Source organism: Heterodontus francisci, chromosome 12 (assembly GCF_036365525.1).
Source record: "Heterodontus francisci isolate sHetFra1 chromosome 12, sHetFra1.hap1, whole genome shotgun sequence".
NCBI classification, from domain to species: Eukaryota; Metazoa; Chordata; class Chondrichthyes; order Heterodontiformes; family Heterodontidae; genus Heterodontus; species Heterodontus francisci.
In genome coordinates, this window is record NC_090382.1 from 49,421,175 (window position 1) to 49,439,510 (window position 18,336).

At 43.1% G+C, this 18,336-nt stretch overlaps 1 protein-coding gene across 1 annotated transcript in view; it reads right to left on the reverse strand.

The window, feature by feature from the left end:
* Positions 1–18,336, reverse strand: part of ablim3 (actin binding LIM protein family, member 3) — a 328,868-nt gene that overhangs the window by 36,897 nt on the left and 273,635 nt on the right. Inside the window, exon 13 of the mRNA XM_068043395.1 lies at positions 3,020–3,154. Coding sequence (XP_067899496.1) covers positions 3,020–3,154 — 135 coding nt within the window. The remainder of the gene's footprint in view (positions 1–3,019; positions 3,155–18,336) is intronic.

Sequence of the window (18,336 nt, forward strand, 5' to 3'; positions counted from 1 at the left end):
CTGTGAATACCCATATGTGTCAAGGTGTCTTTTTAAAATGTCTGCGGATACTCCTTCGCATTGTGACCTCTGCGCTTGCAGCTGGACTGGAGGCAGGCTGCTGAGTAGGATGCTCCTTGACCTGGGATGACTTCGGCAGTTGTCCTCTGCGTGCCTGAGGCCTGGAGGGCCCCAGCTGCCTGAGGGCCTCCTGCACCAGTGTAAGGCATTGTGGCTGCTGTCCTCAGGCATTGTGGCTGCTGGAGCTGGACTCACCAGCAGAGGGGCTGAGGAGCCGGAGTCCAAATTAGAATGACCTTGAGGGGAGACCCTATATGTGGTGCACAGATTCTCCTCTTCCCTCTCAAGGTTCACAGGAACCTCCCTGCTTTCCAGAGAAGGACCAGGAGAAGGAACACTCTCCAGGACCCTGGTCCCTCTCTTGCCTTGCCACTGCTGCGTTGAGCTGATGGCTGAAGCGAGGATTTGCAGGTCTGCATGTAGCAGTGGAATCAGGCTCTCCATGAGGGTTGCCATCCTCTCCATAGATGAAGCCATGCACTCAGATGCCTGGGATACAGCAGCTGTCATGGCCTGGATGGAGTTCCCCCACTGTCTGCTCAAGGCTGCGCATTGTCTCTGGTATCTCCACCAGATTTTGCCTTACCTCTCCCTGCAGCTCCAGCATGCCCTGTCTTGCCGACACCAGAGGCTCGTCATCAGCCTGGGGCTCAGCACAGGCCTGGACACCCACAGTCCTCCGAATGTCAGAGACCTCAGCTGTGTCAGCCTCAGCTTGCTGTTCAGGCACGTGTGTGGTGCTCTCACCAGCTTGTGACCCAGAATCTAATACCGATTGATTACCCACCGAGGTGAGAGTATGTGCGCTGGTGGAAGGTGCAGGGGTGGCATAGGATGGTGCTTCCTCTGAGGTTGTCTCTTCCTCAGAGGTGCTTGATGTCTATAGGGCCTCCAAAGCAGGCTTGGATCGTCACCCTGCAAAATACAATGTGAAGAACAGACTGTAAGGTATTATGGTACGACTGTCGCCACGATGACAGCATAGTTTCTACATCTGGAAGGCAATTTGGAATCCCTGTGTTTGGCAATAATCACTGTTCAACAGGGACCCCAAGCTTCATGTCTGAAACTGCACGTGCTCCTCGGCTCCTGGCTAACACCAGCGCCTCTTCCTCTGCTTGAGTGAACGGCCTCAGGTTTGGCACCCTGCCACCGGTCCTGGGCGCCTCCCTACTATTGTGGGCCCTCTTCACCTGTAAGAGCAAGGATGCGGATAATGAACATTGGAAAACAGCAACATCACGGTTGTACCAACATGGACGCCTCAACAAGAGCTGGGTGTTGCTTTGTCTGATATACGGACACACCCTGTCATGGCTGTGATGTGCTCTGAGGTCCAAGGGGTGACTTGATGGGCATATGCATCCCATCATGTGACATCAATCCTCACTGACCTTCCTGTCTCTGAAACGGCAATGACACTCATGTGGCATACCATGTAGGGACACCCAGGTCACATGGAGCAGTTTTGAACCGTGCCACTAACCTTGGTCGAGCGCATCAGATCGTTGACCCTCTTTCTGCACTGGACCCAGACTTGTCAGATGACCCCACGGCAGCTGACCTCCTCTGCTATCTCCGTCCAGGCTTGCTTGGTCAGGCAGGAGGACCACCTCTTGCCTTCGCTGGGAAAAGAACCTCTTGCCTTTCCCTTGAAGCCTGGAGGACAGTGAGCTGGGAGGCATCACTGAACCGTGGGGCCATCATCCCTCTGATGTCCGACATTGCCACAGATGTTGCCAGGGGTGCTGCTCGAAGGCTGGTGCGTTCTGAAAGACACGCCTGGCCTTTCCACTCATGTATTGTATCTATAATGCAGGCAGAGCTTTAATGCAGAGCTTTGAAAGATGGCAGTAGCGCCTGCACAGAGGCATCTAACGCTGTTGCCGGTATCGTAGAGTCACGTGATTGGCAGCCGGGGGGGGGGGGGGGGCGGGGAGGCATCAGGCCAGCCAGCGTAAGCAAATGAGCCACCGCAGCGGCATGGCCATTTTTTTGCCAGCTGAGGGTGAAATTCAGCCTCTTGGTTTCAGTAATGTTTACTATTTATTTCCAAATAAAAACTAATTTAACCAAAAGTATCATAAGATGCTTCACAGATCCTTGATGATTCAATGTGCTTCCACACCTATGGAAAGCTGCACTATTTCCTCATCAATGAAATTTAACAAGCTCAGGTAACATTTTAAAAATTATTTGTCAGAATTTCTATCTTCTCTCTTTGAGGACTAGGACTTCTCAGAACACAGCAAAGTATCTCAATACCACTTTCACTTGACATTGCACTGCTCCTTGTGCATGACTATACTTTTCAAAAACTTCACAAGTGCAGGAATGCGAATCTCACAAACTTGCCTTGGAGGCTCACTGTAGTGCTCATTATGAAGCACTGGGGATGTCTAATAGATAGCTTCGACTTTATTTAATTCACATTTCTATTTAAATTAGCTGGGAAATTCTGAATGCTTATTTAATTAATACTGGACACGATGTGTGTGGTGTAGATTTTAGCATAACACGTACTGTATTAGCATGGGAGAAATGCAATGCTGAAACACATTCCAGTTGTTAAAAGTTGACTGCATAACTGTTGAGTTCACTCTTGCCAGTAGAGTTTGGTTTATGTATCTTAATTTATTTTGACAACTATTTGAAAATGCATTTTGTTTTGTACAGCAGAAGACAATAGTTTGTGGCACAGAAGAATGAATGATTGTGGAATTCAGGAACTCATGCTTTGACAATTTTCTACAGTTTGCAGCTAATAGGAGTCATTCTTTATTCAGACCCATGATCTAACAAGAGTTTCAGCTTCTCCCTTCACCTGCCACCTCACCCCACCCCCATACAGAGTGCTGGATTCTGATGACACATTTTAGAGTTTTAAAGTATTTGCAAGCATTATTTGAAAGTGTCAGCCTATCAAAAGAACATGTACAGCACCAGATTATATGCCTACCTTTGGGTGAAGCTGGGTAATGCCAGTACTCAGACTCTGACTGCTGGAAGATGTCTGGGGAGTAAGCGGCTGGATATCTTGCGGATTGAACAATATCCTCACTGGTTTTGCTTTTTGTTGCTATGTACACATATTCTGAGAAGGGAACAAACCGCAGTGTAGCAAATTATTCTGTTCCTTATGCACTTCATTTGCTTCAACAGATTAAGTAGCAATGAAAGTATTTTCCTCTACATTTATACATCTTCCTGTATATTATAATAATTTTTTCTCCCATTCTCCTTTTCCTGAAAGTTGACTCAGGTTATTTTATGATTCATATATATAGCTCCCACTCTCACTCACATTGACACACAAACTGAAAAGCAATCATGAGCAGGAGCTGACTGATTTTCATTTTCCCCTGCTAATAGTAAGGACAATGCAGACACCGCCTGCACAGAACAGACTTGAATGAACTACTTAGTGCCACACCAGATAATTACATTTTGTTTCACATAGGGATAACCAAAGTCTCAATTGCAGGAAACAACACAAGTGCCAATAACAAAATGAAGCACAGTGTTAAATTTTAGATATTATCTTGCACTGTCTTTTATTTTATTTCTTTATGGGACCTGGGTGTCACTGGCAAGACCAGCATTTATTGCCCATCCATAATTGCTCGAGAAGGTGGTGGTGAGCCGCCTTCTTGAACTGCTGCAGTCCTTGGGATGTAGGTACATTCAGTGCTGTGAGGGAGGGAGTTTCAGGATGTTGACTTAGAAGCAGTGAAGGAACGGCGATATATTTCCAAGTCAGGATGGTGTGTGACTTGGAGAATAGTGGTGTTCCCATGCACCTGCCGCCCTTGTTCTTCTAGGTGGTAGAGGTCGCAGGTTTGGAAGGTGCTGTCAAAGGAGCCTTAGCAAGATGCTGCAGTGCATCTCATAGCTGGTACATATTGCTGCTACTGTGCGCCGGTAGAGGCAGTGAATGTTTAAGGTGGTGGATGAGGTCTTCTTTGTCCTGGATGGTGTCAAGCTTCTTGAGTATTGTTGGAGCTGCACTCATCCAGGCAAGTGGAGAGTATTCCATCACACACCTGACTTGTGCCTTGCAGATGGTGGACAGGCTTCGGGCAGTCAGGAGGTCAGTTACACGCCACAGAATTCCCAGCCTCTGACCTGTTCTTGCAGCTACAGTATTTATATGGCTGGTCCAGTTAAGTTTCTAGTCAATGGTAACCCCGCAGGATGTACAAGTTACTTCAGTCAAACCAAGTACAGATCATAACCAAAGTAAAAAAATGATAAAATCTTCAGAAATATCACAGTTCTGTTCAATATATGCATACAAATGTTAAAGTTACTCAGAACAAACATGATTTCATAATATATTCATAAAGCATTGCTGATCAGAAAAAAAGTTTCATCAATGCACTTTCAAGCTCCACAAATGACTAATCATCAAATATTTATTAAGTAAAATAAAATGTAAGACTACAATGCAGCAAATTCCACCTAAATTAAGCTTGCCAGGCACAAATTAGCACAGCTGAAGTAAGTGGTGTCAATGGAATATGCTTTCGCTCAATTGTATATTATACAAGTGAAACTGAATTTCAACTAATTTGTTTTCAAGATATCTTTTTACAAGAATTTAGGCCATTGTATGCAGCATAAATAAATAGTACAGCTTAATCTAGCTCTATGTTATTTCATGTGTGTTGGTTTATCTCCTGCAAGTATCATACAATAAATTGTAAAGCAGTAATTTTCAAACTTTCTATGTGGGAGACCTCCTAGAAATCTTGATATTCTCCCAGGAATTCCATGTTCTCACCTCTGAAAGACATTATCAGCTTCCCAAAGAGAACTATCCCGTCTTTGCTTATAAACTCACTATTAGTAAACAGCGACAGAGATAATGTTCCAGCAAGTCAATAAATACAATTAAAAGCAGAAATCTGATGACTTAAGGGAGCCCCGGGATCATCTAATGTAATGCAGTTTGAAAACTTAAGTTGCACAGTGGCTTCACAAAATAGAGGAATGTCGATTCTATTGGAAGACAATTTGATGGAAAAAGGCTATCGGCTTGCCTGAGGCAAATAATACCACTTTGGTCGGTTACAAATTATCTGAAGTTTAATAATTTTTTTTTGTTATGCTCATCAAGGTGAGGGATAACAATTGATTGAAATACTTCTCCACTTTTGGCACCCACTATCAAACACTTGCAGATCAGGTATAACTTGCGTCAAATCCAGAATGAAGCTTTCTCTATTATAATCCTTCAACCAAATCTTAGAGAACATCATTGACAACAGCAAGACAGCAGTTCCATTCTCTACACTAATGCACTTTTGATCTCTGAATAAAAATGCCAATACAATGCAAACTAGTGCTGAAATATTGCTACAATTTAGCTATAGATTCATGCCCAATAGAAATCTGTTTGAGACTGTCTAAACTTGCTTTATACAAGACCTATATAAAAAGCATCTAAAGGAGATCCAGGTCACATGGGGAAAGACCAGTGAACAAAATTACTGCATCTCCCTTGCTATATTTTATTTCCTTGGATTAACAAATGATTAACAAAATAGAATCTAAATGCCAAATTAGAGTCATAATTTGTATTGACCAGGTCAATGAAGTTATGTTGCGATGAGAATGCCATTTTGAGTGTTTGCTGTCCTGAGGTAGATGCTAACTATTGGGAGGCTGCCCAACAGAATGTGCCAACTGGCCGCGTGACAATGCTAGTGGGAGGCTCAGTCATTTCGAGGGCTGGGCCTAATAATATATATGTAGTGGGCTGCAACCACTAAATGTGCGTGCTGATGCAGCTTTCTGCTACTAAGCTGCTATAATATCAGGTGGCATAGAGGCTAACACGACCAGCAAAAAGGAGAGGGGAGAGTTTGCGATGATCAAGGGACCAGAGCCTGGGGAGGCAGCAGGCTTCCTTATTCCTGCTCCTCCTGGTGCTACGTTAGTAATTTCAGTGCTCATCTTTCCAGGTCTTCTGCTCTAACAGCAGGTTTAATTGAGCAGAGTATCCACGGCTATCACTCTGCCAGGCAAGTAGTTAAAATGCTACTGGAGTCCTATATGCCATAAGGTTCCCTTCTGTTTCCAGCAGGCGCCTTGTCTGGCCAGCAAAAGGAAACAGGAAAACTAGTGGTGAGACGGGAATGGGGCTGTGTGTCCGCCGTCACTGTTTTAACTCTGCTAATTCCCCATTTTCACTGGGGAGAGGGAAAACTCTTTTTCCAAGAGTTCTATACTGATATTTCAATGCATTTTTTAAAACAATGAAACCAACATCTTTAAAGTTTTCATATAACTGGATGAATTCCTATACATGTAAGATAATATGGTACTCCCAGATACATACAAAATGGTCATTTAAACAGATAGGCACAATTGGATATCACTCCTCCTGGTAACAGTTGGTGGCAGGTAACCAGCCTTGTGAAGACCTCTTTATAATGTTTTATTTCCTGCTTGTAATGATTGCAAACCCATCCTATCATCTCACAGATAAAATCTGAACCCATTTAATAGTTTGGTTTGCAAAATGTACTTAATCATTTCTGCATGAAGCACCACCTGCAAGTTTTTGACCTTTTACTGAAATCTGATAGCCTTATAAATACTGTGAGTATAACAGACATACCAAGATGGTTCAATGGAGATTAAGAGTGTGTGAGTAATTTCAATATAAAGTCCTCTCCAGTTTAATTTACTTAAATAATTAATTTATTAATCTCCTAGCTCTTAGATATTTTCACTTCTGTTTCTAAATTTCATGGAAGTCTCATTCCAAGTCTTTTTCCTCAGTAGGAACTACTCACCTGACATACACCATGGGAACACTGACAAGTGGCTCCACTAAAAATCCGGTAAATTTACTTAACGGTAACAATATAGAATATACATTGGCACAACATATCACAGTCTATTTCTGTTGAGAGCAAACACTGATTATGTAGTCTGCCCATGCCTGATAATTGTCAATACAACTGAGAATGAAACCCAATGAATAACATTCCAATGTCAAACACAGAGTATTTGACCCAAGCATTGATCAGAATATCTTACTCGTCAAATGGGCTAAGGGTTTTCAAAGTGAACGCTGGGAATGTGATCACTATGCAATTCAAGCTGCTTTTCTCTGTCCTGTTAATATCAGTTGTCAGAATTTATAATGTCAGACATATTTCCCAGTGGATCGGATATTTGCAGTGAAATAGGATAATCACAGAAGCAAAATGTGTGCTACAAGAATGAAAAAGAAATGGAATAGGAATTACACAGCCCCAAACAAAACAGGATGATGCAGACACAGATACAGCTCTTATTTGCAAAGTTTTTGGTTGTGTTTTCCCTGTAATGCTGTTCATTGCAGAGCTGTTGAACTTGTGCACATCTCTGCAACATAAGCAAACCTCTTCCTGTGCACGCACACATAAATATTAGAAAGAAAAAGAAATCACTGCTCATTGTCTGAGGAAAGGACTAAATGAGAATGGAATGGCAGTGGTTTCGTGACCTTTTCCTCATATAGGATCCTTTCAATTCAACATTGTTAATTCTATTTCCATCATTTACATTCTTGCTGCAGTATCCATCAATGTGAAAAACAGACAACTAAACTGAGTCAAACCAAGAGAAAAATGTTAAGAACTTTTAATAAAATAACATGGTAGCCCGAATCTCCATGAGTTCTCTCATAATCCTCTCAATTTACTCTTTTTGCTTCCAGTAAGAGGACAAGTATTAGAGGAAAACATTGCACTGCCTACATCCTTGTCTATTTCTAGATATCCTCCTAAATGACTTGTGTATGTGTAACCTTGGCCTCCGGTACTTGGGAGATTTTGGACTTATTTTTCAAATCACCTGACTATGAGTCCTGTGCCGATATGAAAACTTAGTACAGCGTTTTTTTTCTGTTGGTCTATCAACTAAATTTAAAAAGTATATTTCCTTACTTTTTCACAATTATATTAACCTTGGCTGGGATTTTATCTGGGTGACTGGGGTATTGACCGCTGGCAAAAGCGCCGGCAAGATTCCCGCATCACCTCCTCTGGGGAAGATCCACCGGATCAAGTGCCAATTAGGCACTTAAGTAGACAGCGGTGGGCATTCCAAAGGGATCAAGGACCCTGGTGGCGGAAGTCCCACCTGCTGAGGGCTGCTGGCCAATCAGAAGCTGACAGCTCTTTAACTGAGCAGCACCACCGCGGAGGCAGTGACTGCTGCCGGTAGAGCACTCACTCAAGGCCCTGGATCCAGGCCTCAGGTAAGTCCCAGCAGGAGGGTTTTCGCGGGGTAGGGGTCATGGGGGAAGGGGTTTTGGGATGGTTAGCAGTAAGAGCGGGGGGGGGCTTTCAGCAGTCCCCCCCACCTTCCTGATGCCAGGTCCCTCACTCAGGCACAATTGCCTTTTAACTAGGACCCCTACCCCGGGGAGCCAGCAGGCAACTCGCAAGGGTTTGTTTGGTGTGCTCCCCATGTGGCGACAGGCCTTCCTGCACCGGACTTAATTTGGGTGGAGACGGGAAGGTGGCAGGGTCCCCGTCTGCCACTATCCCGCTCGATTATGTGCTCTCCCTGCCTCCAAACCCAATGGGGGGACAGCATATAATTCCCCCCCCTTTACTTCAGGTGGTGTCCTACTGTATCTAATTCCCTGTTACCAGGATGATTCAGGTGGTATTTATTATGCAAAATCCATCGATAAATCCTCTAAAAAGTAGCAGTACTTCCTTATCTCATCAATAAATGTATTTACATTATTTAAAATTATTAGAATCTCTAATGCTAGTGCACTAGAATCCAAAGAAGTATTAAAATCCCAGTTTTGACAGTTCGATCTATCCTGTCCTTGAGGGCAAAGGATGAAAAGTAGATGTGAAAGTAAAACCTGAAGGACCAACCATATCGAGGTACACTGACAAACATCTGATGAGGCAATTATCAAGTGGTACTAACGGTACCTGTGGGGAAATTCATGGCCCATGCCATCTTGGCTGAGTAATGTGAGGCATCTATAGAGTCCTTCAGCAGAAGCAGTACATTAAAATATGAAGACATTCAGTGATTCTCACTTAGCTACAACTGGTGTAGTTAGATGGTTTACAAGTTAAAGATTAAGATGTTCCAGTAAATCAAAATGTTCAAAAGGTATTGTTACTTAGAGAAAAAAAATGAGGTAAAATGACTATGGAAGGAATATGATTTCGTTAGTGCTGCATGGGTATGCAGACAAAATGGGTGCCTTACAATATGGACACAAACTTACTCATGCGTTCAAGTCTTCAGAAGAAGGAATTTTCCTCCACACAAGATCAGGGGGCAGGTTGTTCAACCTTGCCCGTCTAAGAGCGAAGACCAAAGTATGGAAAGTCCTCATCAGGGAACTCCTCTTTGCTGACGATACTGCTTTAACATCTCACACTGAAGAGTGTCTGCAGAGTCTCATCGACAGGTTTGCGGCTGCCTGAAACAAATTTGGCCTATCCATCAGCCTCAAGAAAACGAACATCATGGGACAGGATGTCAGAAATGCTCCATCCATCAATATCGGCAACCACGCTCTGGAAGTGGTTCACGAGTTCACCTACCTAGGCTCAACTATCACCAGCAACCTGGCTCTAGATGCAGAAATCAACAAGCGCATGGGAAAGGCTTCCACTGCTATGTCCAGACTGGCCAAGAGAGTGTGGGAAAATTGTGCACTGACACGGAACACAAAAGTCCGAGTGCATCAAGCCTGTGTCCTCAGCACCTTGCTCTACGGCAGCGAGGCCTGGACAACGTATGTCAGCCAAGAGCGACGTCTCAATTCATTCCATCTTCGCTGCCTCCGGAGAATCCTTGGCATCAGGTGGCAGGACTGTATATCCAACACAGAAGTCCTCAAGGTGGCCAACATCCCCAGCTTATACACACTACTGAGTCAGCGGCGCTTGAGATGGCTTGGCCATGTGAGCTGCATGGAAGATGGCAGGATCCCCAAAGACACATTGTACAGCGAGCTCGCCACTGGTATCAGACCCACTGGCCGTCCATGTCTCTGCTTTAAAGACGTCTGCAAACGCGGCATGAAGTCCTGTGACATTGATCACAAGTCGTGGGAATCAGTTGCCAATGATCGCCAGAGCTGATGGGCAGCCATAAAGGCGGGGCTAAAGTGTGGCGAGTCGAAGAGACTTAGTAGTTGGCAGGAAAAAAGACAGAAGCGCAAGGGGAGAGCCAACTGTGTAACAGCCCCAACAAACAATTTCTTCTGCGGCACCTGTGGAAGAGTCTGTCATTCTAATATTGGCCTTTATAGCCGCTCCAGGCGCTGTTCCACAAACCACTGACCACCTCCAGGTGTTTACCCATTGTCTCTCGAGACAAGGAGGCCAAAGAAGAAGAAGAAGAAGTGCTGCATGGGTATGCAGTCAAAATGGGTGCCTTACAATATGGACACAAACTTACTCTTAAGGATGGATTTGAACTCCATGGTGACAAGACAGTGGGATGTATGGGATTCATGTTCATCAGTCCAGCACCATGTTATCAAGGAGACAGCATCCCGTCTCAGCAGCGTGTTCTGTTTGGCTTGATAGTAATGAGCAAGAGGAAAAGCGAGTGCACAAATAGTCAACAACACTATCGGTCTCATCAGCACTCTACCGACCTCACAGTGACTTCTACCAACCTCACAGTGACAATCTACAAACCTCGGCCACAGCTGTTCATAATCTATATAAATTATTTGGATGTGGACACCAAATGTAATATTTCCAAATTTGCTGATGACACAAAACTAGGTGGAATGTGAGTTGTGAGGAAGATGCAAGGAAGATTCAAGAAGACTTGGACATGCTAAATGAATGGGCAAGAATATGGCAGATGGAATATAATGTGAATAAGTGTGAAGTGATCCATTTTGGTATTAAAACAACTGAAAAGCAGAGTATTTCTTAAGTGGTGAGAGGTTGGGAAGTGTTGATATCCAAAGGGACCTGGGTGTCCTTGTTCGTGAGTCACCAAAATCTAGTATGCAGGTGCAGCAAGCAACTAGGAAGACAAATTGGCCTTCATTGCAAGGGGATTTGAGTACAGGAGTAAAGGTGTCTTGCTGCAATTGTATAAAGCCTTGTTGAGACTGCACCTGGAGTACTGTGTACAGTTTTGGTCTCCTTATCTAAGGAAGGATATACTTATCATAGAGAGAGTGCAACGGAGGTTCACCAGATTGATCCCTGGGATAGCAGGATTGTCTTATGAAGTGAGATTGCAGAAATCGGGCCTGTATTCTCCAGAGTTTCGAAGAATGAGACGTGATCTCATTGAAACTTACAAAATTCTTAGAGGGTGTGACAGGGTAATTGTGGATAGGATGTTTCCTCTGGCTGGAGAGTCTATAACCAGGGGCACATTCTCAGAATAAGGGGCAGGCCATTTAAGACTGAGATGAGGGGGAATTTCTTTACTCTGAGGGTGGTGAACCTTTGGAATTCTCTACCCCAGAGGGCTGTGGAAGCTCAATCATTGAGCATGTTCAAGACAGAAATTGATAGATTTCTGGATACTAATGACATCAAGGGATATGGGGATAGTGGGGAAACATTGTGGAGGTAGATTATCAGCCACGAGCTGTTTGAATGGTGAAGCAGGCTTAACAGGCCAAATGGCCTACTCCTGCTCCTATTTCCTATGTTCCTAACCTCAGTGACAGTTTATCAACCTCAGTGACAATTTACCAGCCTCTCAGTGACAGCTAACAAATCTACCAATCTCTCAGTGACAGTCTACCAATCAGAGACAATCAACCAACCAAAATGACAGCTCACCAATCACAGAGACAGTCTACCAACCTCACAGTGATAGTTTACCAACCTCAGTGACAGTCTACCAACCTCTCAGTGACAATCTACCAGCCTCTCAGTGACAGCCAACAAACCTCAGTGACAGTCTACCAACCTCAGCGTGGCAGTCTACCAAACTGAGTGACAATCAACCAACCTCAATGACAGCCTACCAACCTTAATGCCAATCTGCTGTATTTCTAAATAAAATAAAATAGTCTACCATGCTCAAAGTGACAGTCTACCAACCTCATAGTGACAGTCACCAACCTTAGTGACAGTCTACCAACCTTTCAGTGACAGTTTACTAACTTAGTGACAATCTAGCAACTTCACAGTAACAGTTTACCAACTTTAGTGCCAATCTACCAAGCTCTTAGTGACAGTCTACTAATCTCTCAGTGACAGTCTACCAACCTCACTGTGACAGTCTACCAACCATAGAGAGAATCTAACAACCTCACAGATACAGTCTACCAACCTCTCAGTGACAGTCTACCAACCTCAGTGACAATCTACCAACCTCACAGCAGCTGTCTACCCACCTCAGTGACAGTATATCAACCTCACTGACGAGCTACCAACCTCTCAGTGATAATCTACCAATCCTAGTGACAGTCTACAACCTCAGTGTGATAGTCGACCAACCACCCTGTGACAGTCTACTAATCTCGACAACAGTCTATCAATTAAGCATAAATGAGCCAGGATGAATATTGAGCATGACACACGTGTGCGCTTGTTGAAGATATCTCCATGTCTTGACAGAATGGTTGCTTAGGACCAGAAATCTTTTCTGTATAATTGTATTAAATAGCGTACAGTACATGGCTCTCACACAGTTCTACTCCATGGACTGAAATAGATCAAGTCAAGGGCCCTCACACCAACAGACAGTATACAGTTGAAATAACGAAGACCAGATTTTACTCAACTTTGCAATAACTGACCTAGGAGTATTTGATGCCGACAGTGGGTGTAGAAAATAGGGAAAAAGTATCAGTCTACAGCAATACCATTACCTCCAAAACATACAAAAATAACATGCCCATCGAAAAATATACAGCTTATGAATGTTTGTCACTCTACACAAGGCTTACTTGCCAATGAAGATGAAACTCAACATTTAATATATGGGGTGAAATTCAACTTCAGCTGAGCATTGATTGGAAGGTATCAGGTTGGCCATTCATTACACATGCCACTCAATTGTCCATAAGGAAAATATATGATAGGTAGTTGATCCACTGCGACCCGTTTTGTACCCCTGACTGAGTTGAATTTCAACCTTGGTATGAGGAAGGACATTAATTAGGATCTGTTTTTTAACAATAAATGCAAAATACTGAGTGCGAAAAATATAATTCTGGTTTCAGAGTGTCCATTGCTATTTTGTCATCCGCTCATACTTAAGTTATATAGCCAATATCAAGAAATTGAGAGCTGAATGGGGGTTTACTGGTCCTATATTGTCTAGCAACAGCACAAATCCTATTATTAGCTTATTTATTGAACATTCTATCCAATCATTTTTGTAAATGTAATAAACCTTTTATCATTCATCATTCTTTCTGTATTACATGGCCAATCATCCATTATTCCACATGTAGTATATAGGCAATAGTTCATTTTCCCCTTTGTAGTACAAACCTTGCAATCCATTATCCCCAGTAATTCTGACCTCATAACATTATTTTCCATGTGATACATGCCTCAAATATTGTTCCACTGATAATAAATGCCCCACCATCTATTACTTTATTTGGCAATAACAGACCTGAAGGCATGGATTTAGAATGGATTTTACCAGAATATGCACCTAATATTTGCATGCATTTGACGGTGCAAACCTGATTCCCAAATTAATTAATCTTGGTACATTTAAAAAACATACGAAAGGGCAACTATAAGCAATATCTAATTGTGGAAATATTTTCTCCAGGCAGCAAGCTTCTGCATCAAGTATTCTTACTCAACTATCCATAATACAGGAAAACCCTCGCAGCATCTTCATAACCATAGTTAAATTCCACTTAAAAGTGAGATATATGAAACAGACTGTTGTTGTGGAGGATCTTCATTTAAATAAAAATACAATGAAATTCAGACACTGAACAAATAGGTGAAACTGACAATGAAGCAGAGATTATTACTTACGGCACAATGATGAACCAAGGCGTGGTTAGCAGGCGGGAAGATAGCCAAGCATCAGTAGAGTGAGGAGGGTAAGTGAAAGGATAAAGAAGAAAAAATATTTGTTGAAGAGGAAGTATCCCTTTTGTTGCCTGGTGTAGGCAGGAATTAACATTTTACAACTATTTTTATTTCATATTTTGAGGATGAAACGCAAAAGTTTTATTTTTGCTACACGACTGTTGCAGAAAAGCACGGAATCATGATTCTTCTAACATTGTATATACCTTTTGAAATGAAGTTGTCCTAACATACTAATGACTTAAGACTTATTGGCTATTTCACCTGGGAGGAATTTTTGTTTTAAATTACATATTTCTGATCTGAACTTAGGTTATGGATTATTTTTTTTATTCATTCAAGGGATTTGGGCATCGCTGGCCAGGCCAGCATTTATTGCCCATCCCTAATTGCCCTTGAGAAGGTGGTGAGCTGACTTCTTGAACCGCTGCAGTCCATTTGGGGTAGGTACACCCACAGTGCTGTTAGGAAGGGAGCTCCAGGATTTTGACCCAGCGACAGTGAAGGAACGGCGATATAGTTCCAAGTCAGGATGGTGTGTGACTTGGATGGGAACTTGCAGGTGGTGATGATCCCATGCATCTGCTGCTCTTGTCCTTCGAGGTGGTAGAGGTCGCTGGTTTGGAAGGTGCTATCTAAGGAGCTTTGGTGCGTTGCTGCAGTGCATCTTGTAGATGGTACACACTGTTGCCACTGTGCGTCAGTGGTGGAGGGAGTGAATGTTTGTGCATGGTGTGCCAATCAAGCAGGCTGCTTTGTTCTGGATGATGTCGAGCTTCTTGAGTGTTGTTGGAGCTGAACCCATCCAGGCAAGTCGAGAGTATTCCATCACACTCCTGACTTGTGCCTTGGAGATGGTGCACAGGCTTTGGGGAGTCAGGAGGTGAGTTACTTGCCGCAGGATTCCTAGCCTCTGAACTGCTCTTGTAGCCACAGTATTTATATGGCTATTCCAGTTCAGTTTCTGGTCAATGGTAGCCCCTAGGATGTTGATAGTGGGGGATTCAGCGATGGTAATGCCGTTGAATGTCAAGGGGAGATGGTTAGATTCTCTCTTGTTGGAGATGGTCATTGCCTGGCACTTGTGTGGCGCAAATGTTACTTGCCACTTATCAGCCCAAGCCTGGATATTGTCCAAGTCTTGCTGCATTTCTACACGGACTGCTTCAGTATTTGAGGAGTCACGAATGGTGCTGAACATTGTGCAATCATTAGCGAACATCCCCACTTCTGACCTTACGATTGAAGGAAGGTCATTGATGAAGCAGCTGAAGATGGTTGGGCCTAGGACACTAACCTCCTGCAGTGATGTTTGACCTCCAACAACCACAACCATCTTCCTTTGTGCTAGGTATGACTCCAACCAGCGGAGAGTTTCCCCCCTGATTCCCATTAACTCCAGTTTTGCTAGGGCTCCTTGATACCATACTCGGTCAAATGCCGCCTTTATGTCAAGGGCAGTCACTCTCACCTCACCTCTTGAGCTCAGCTCTTTTGTTCATGTTTGAACCAAGGCTGTAATGAGGTCAGGAGCTGAGTGACCCTGGCGGAACCCAAACTGAGCATCACTGAGCAGGTTATTGCTAAGCAAGTGCTGCTTGATGGCACTGTTGATGACACCTTCCATCACTTTACTGATGATTGAGAGTAGACTGATGGGGCGGTAATTGGCTGGGTTGGACTTGTCCTGCTTTTTGTGTACAGGACATACCTGGGCAATTTTCCACATTGGCGGGTAGATGACAGCTTGGCTAGGGCTGCGTCAAGTTCTGGAGCACAGGTCTTCAGTACTATTGCCGAAATATTGTCAGGACCCATAGCCTTTGCAGTATCCAGTGCCTTCAGTTGTTTCTTGATATCACGCTGAAAGAATCAAATTGGCTGACGTCTGGCATCTGTAATGCTGGGAACTTCAGGAGGGGGCAGAGATGGATCATCAACTCGGCACTTCTGACTGAAGATTGTTACAAATGCTTCAGCCTTATCTTTCGCACTGATGTGCTGGGCTCCCCCATCATTGAAGATGGGGATGTTTGTGGAGCCACCTCCTCCAGTTAGTTGTTTAATTGTCCACCACCATTCACGAGTGGATGTGGCAGGACTGCAGAGCTTAGATCTGATCCGATGGTTATGGGATCGCTTAGCTCTGTCTATTGCATGCTGCTTATGCAGTTTGGCATGCAAGTAGTCCTGGGTAGTAGCTTCACCAGGTTGACACCTCATTTGGAGGTATGCCTGGTGCTGCTCCTGGCATGCCCTCCTGTACTCTTCAGTGAACCAGGGTTGGTCTCCTGGCTTGATGGTAATGGTAGAGTGGGGGATATGCCGGGCCATGAGGTTACAGATTGTAGTTGAGTACAATTCTGCTGCTGCTGATGGCCCACAGCGCCACATGGATGCCCAGTTTTGCATTGCGAGATCTGTTCGAAATCTATCCCATTTAGCACGGTGATAGTGCCATACAACACAATGGACGGTATCCCCACTGTGAAGGCGGGATTTCGTCTCCACAAGGACTGTGCGGTTGTCACTCCTACCAATACTGTCATGGACAGAAGCATCTGCGGTAGGTGGTAATCAGTAGGAGGTTACCTTGCCCATGTTTGACCTGATGCCATGAGACTTCATGGGGTCCGGAGTCGATGTTGAGGACTCCCAGGGCAGCTCCCTCCCTACTGTAGACCACTGTCCCGCCACCTCTGGTGAGTAATTCACAAAGATGTAGTCTTTTGCAATTTTTTCAATCTAAAAAGAGGTTGGACAAAGAGGGATCAGTGTATTCATGAGCCTGCCATTGAAACTCACATCCTTAATAATTTGAAACAATGCAGGGTTTATTATTTTGCATCAGCTATTTTGAGTAGATACTTGTACATGAGATGATGGAAGAAATTGTCGTCTTGCATACATAGCATTTGGTTTGTCTGGAAAGATGACAGCCAGATTTAATTGGTCATTCTGTTGGTCAACCCTTGTGTATGGAAAGAGTCGGAGAAAAGAAACTTCCAAATTTCTGCCTCGGGTCAACATAAAGAGAACAGGATCCAAATGTTGGTGGTCAACAGAAAAAAATTCTAAGGGAGACAGGTAAAGCCTGCAATTTGTTTTGGTAGCAGCACATCGATGTGAAAATCAGGCCTAATAAGCTGTGTTAGTCAAAACGATTCTCCACTATTTTATTTGAAATTTACTGAAATTCAACAAGCATTGCATGGAACAAATTGAATTATTGCAATAATGTGTGATAAACAAATTGGTTTTCTTCTTTTTATGAACAGTACTCTCAAAAGCCAAGGTAAATGAATACTGACTTGTGTATTGCTGAAAACAGAGACATTTTGTCAAAGTATTCTCCATGGCAATGCCTCTACCAATCAGAGTCCACCTGCCAACCAATCAGCACTCTCTTCTCATACAGAATAAATTTGTTCTTTTCCTTACATTTGGTATTCTTGTGAATTGTCCTGATGAGTGCAAGATGAAAAGCTTCAACAAAATATCTCTGTTTTCAGCAATACTGAAGTTCTGTACTATCAAATGACTATTTGAATACTGATTTGTTAAATAATTTATTTGAAATCTATTGTATTACCAAGCTCTCAACAACAATTCCAGTTTGTCAGAGAAGATTTTACATTTGAATTTACCTCACCAGCTTTGATTTAACTGGGCTTCACTGAAACAAGTCAAGGCAAGTTCTATTCTACATTTTAAAAAATGCAAACATTGAGAAGGTTAAGTATAAGAGTCAAGCAGATAGTACCATGTCGCTTATAGATAGGAGGCTTCCTGTAGATATTAGAGATTTCTCCACTTGCTAAAGAAAAAAAGAAAGCAAGGATAGTGATTGTTAATGCAATTTAACCCGCAAAAGGTGTTATATTGAAGTAGTGAATCATACTGAAATAGTGCATTATACTGAAATAGCATTGACCAAGAGAGGCATACTTCAGTTAACTATAGGATCTTAACAGCGCACAAGCAATCTGCCAGAAGATTGTATCATGGTCCAGTGTCATCATTGTTTTAATTATACTTTCAGGCTTCATGAGATAAAATCATTAATGAACCTGATATAAATATCAATTTAGTTGACTGTTTACCCCTTTTTGAACTGTATTGATAGCCAAATTTCAACAACATTAGAAGTCTGTTCTTTATCAGTTGATGCATATTACTGGCTATGTTCTACTTTGAGATGTTTTTCACTGCAATTTGAATATAATATTCATTGCATATATGT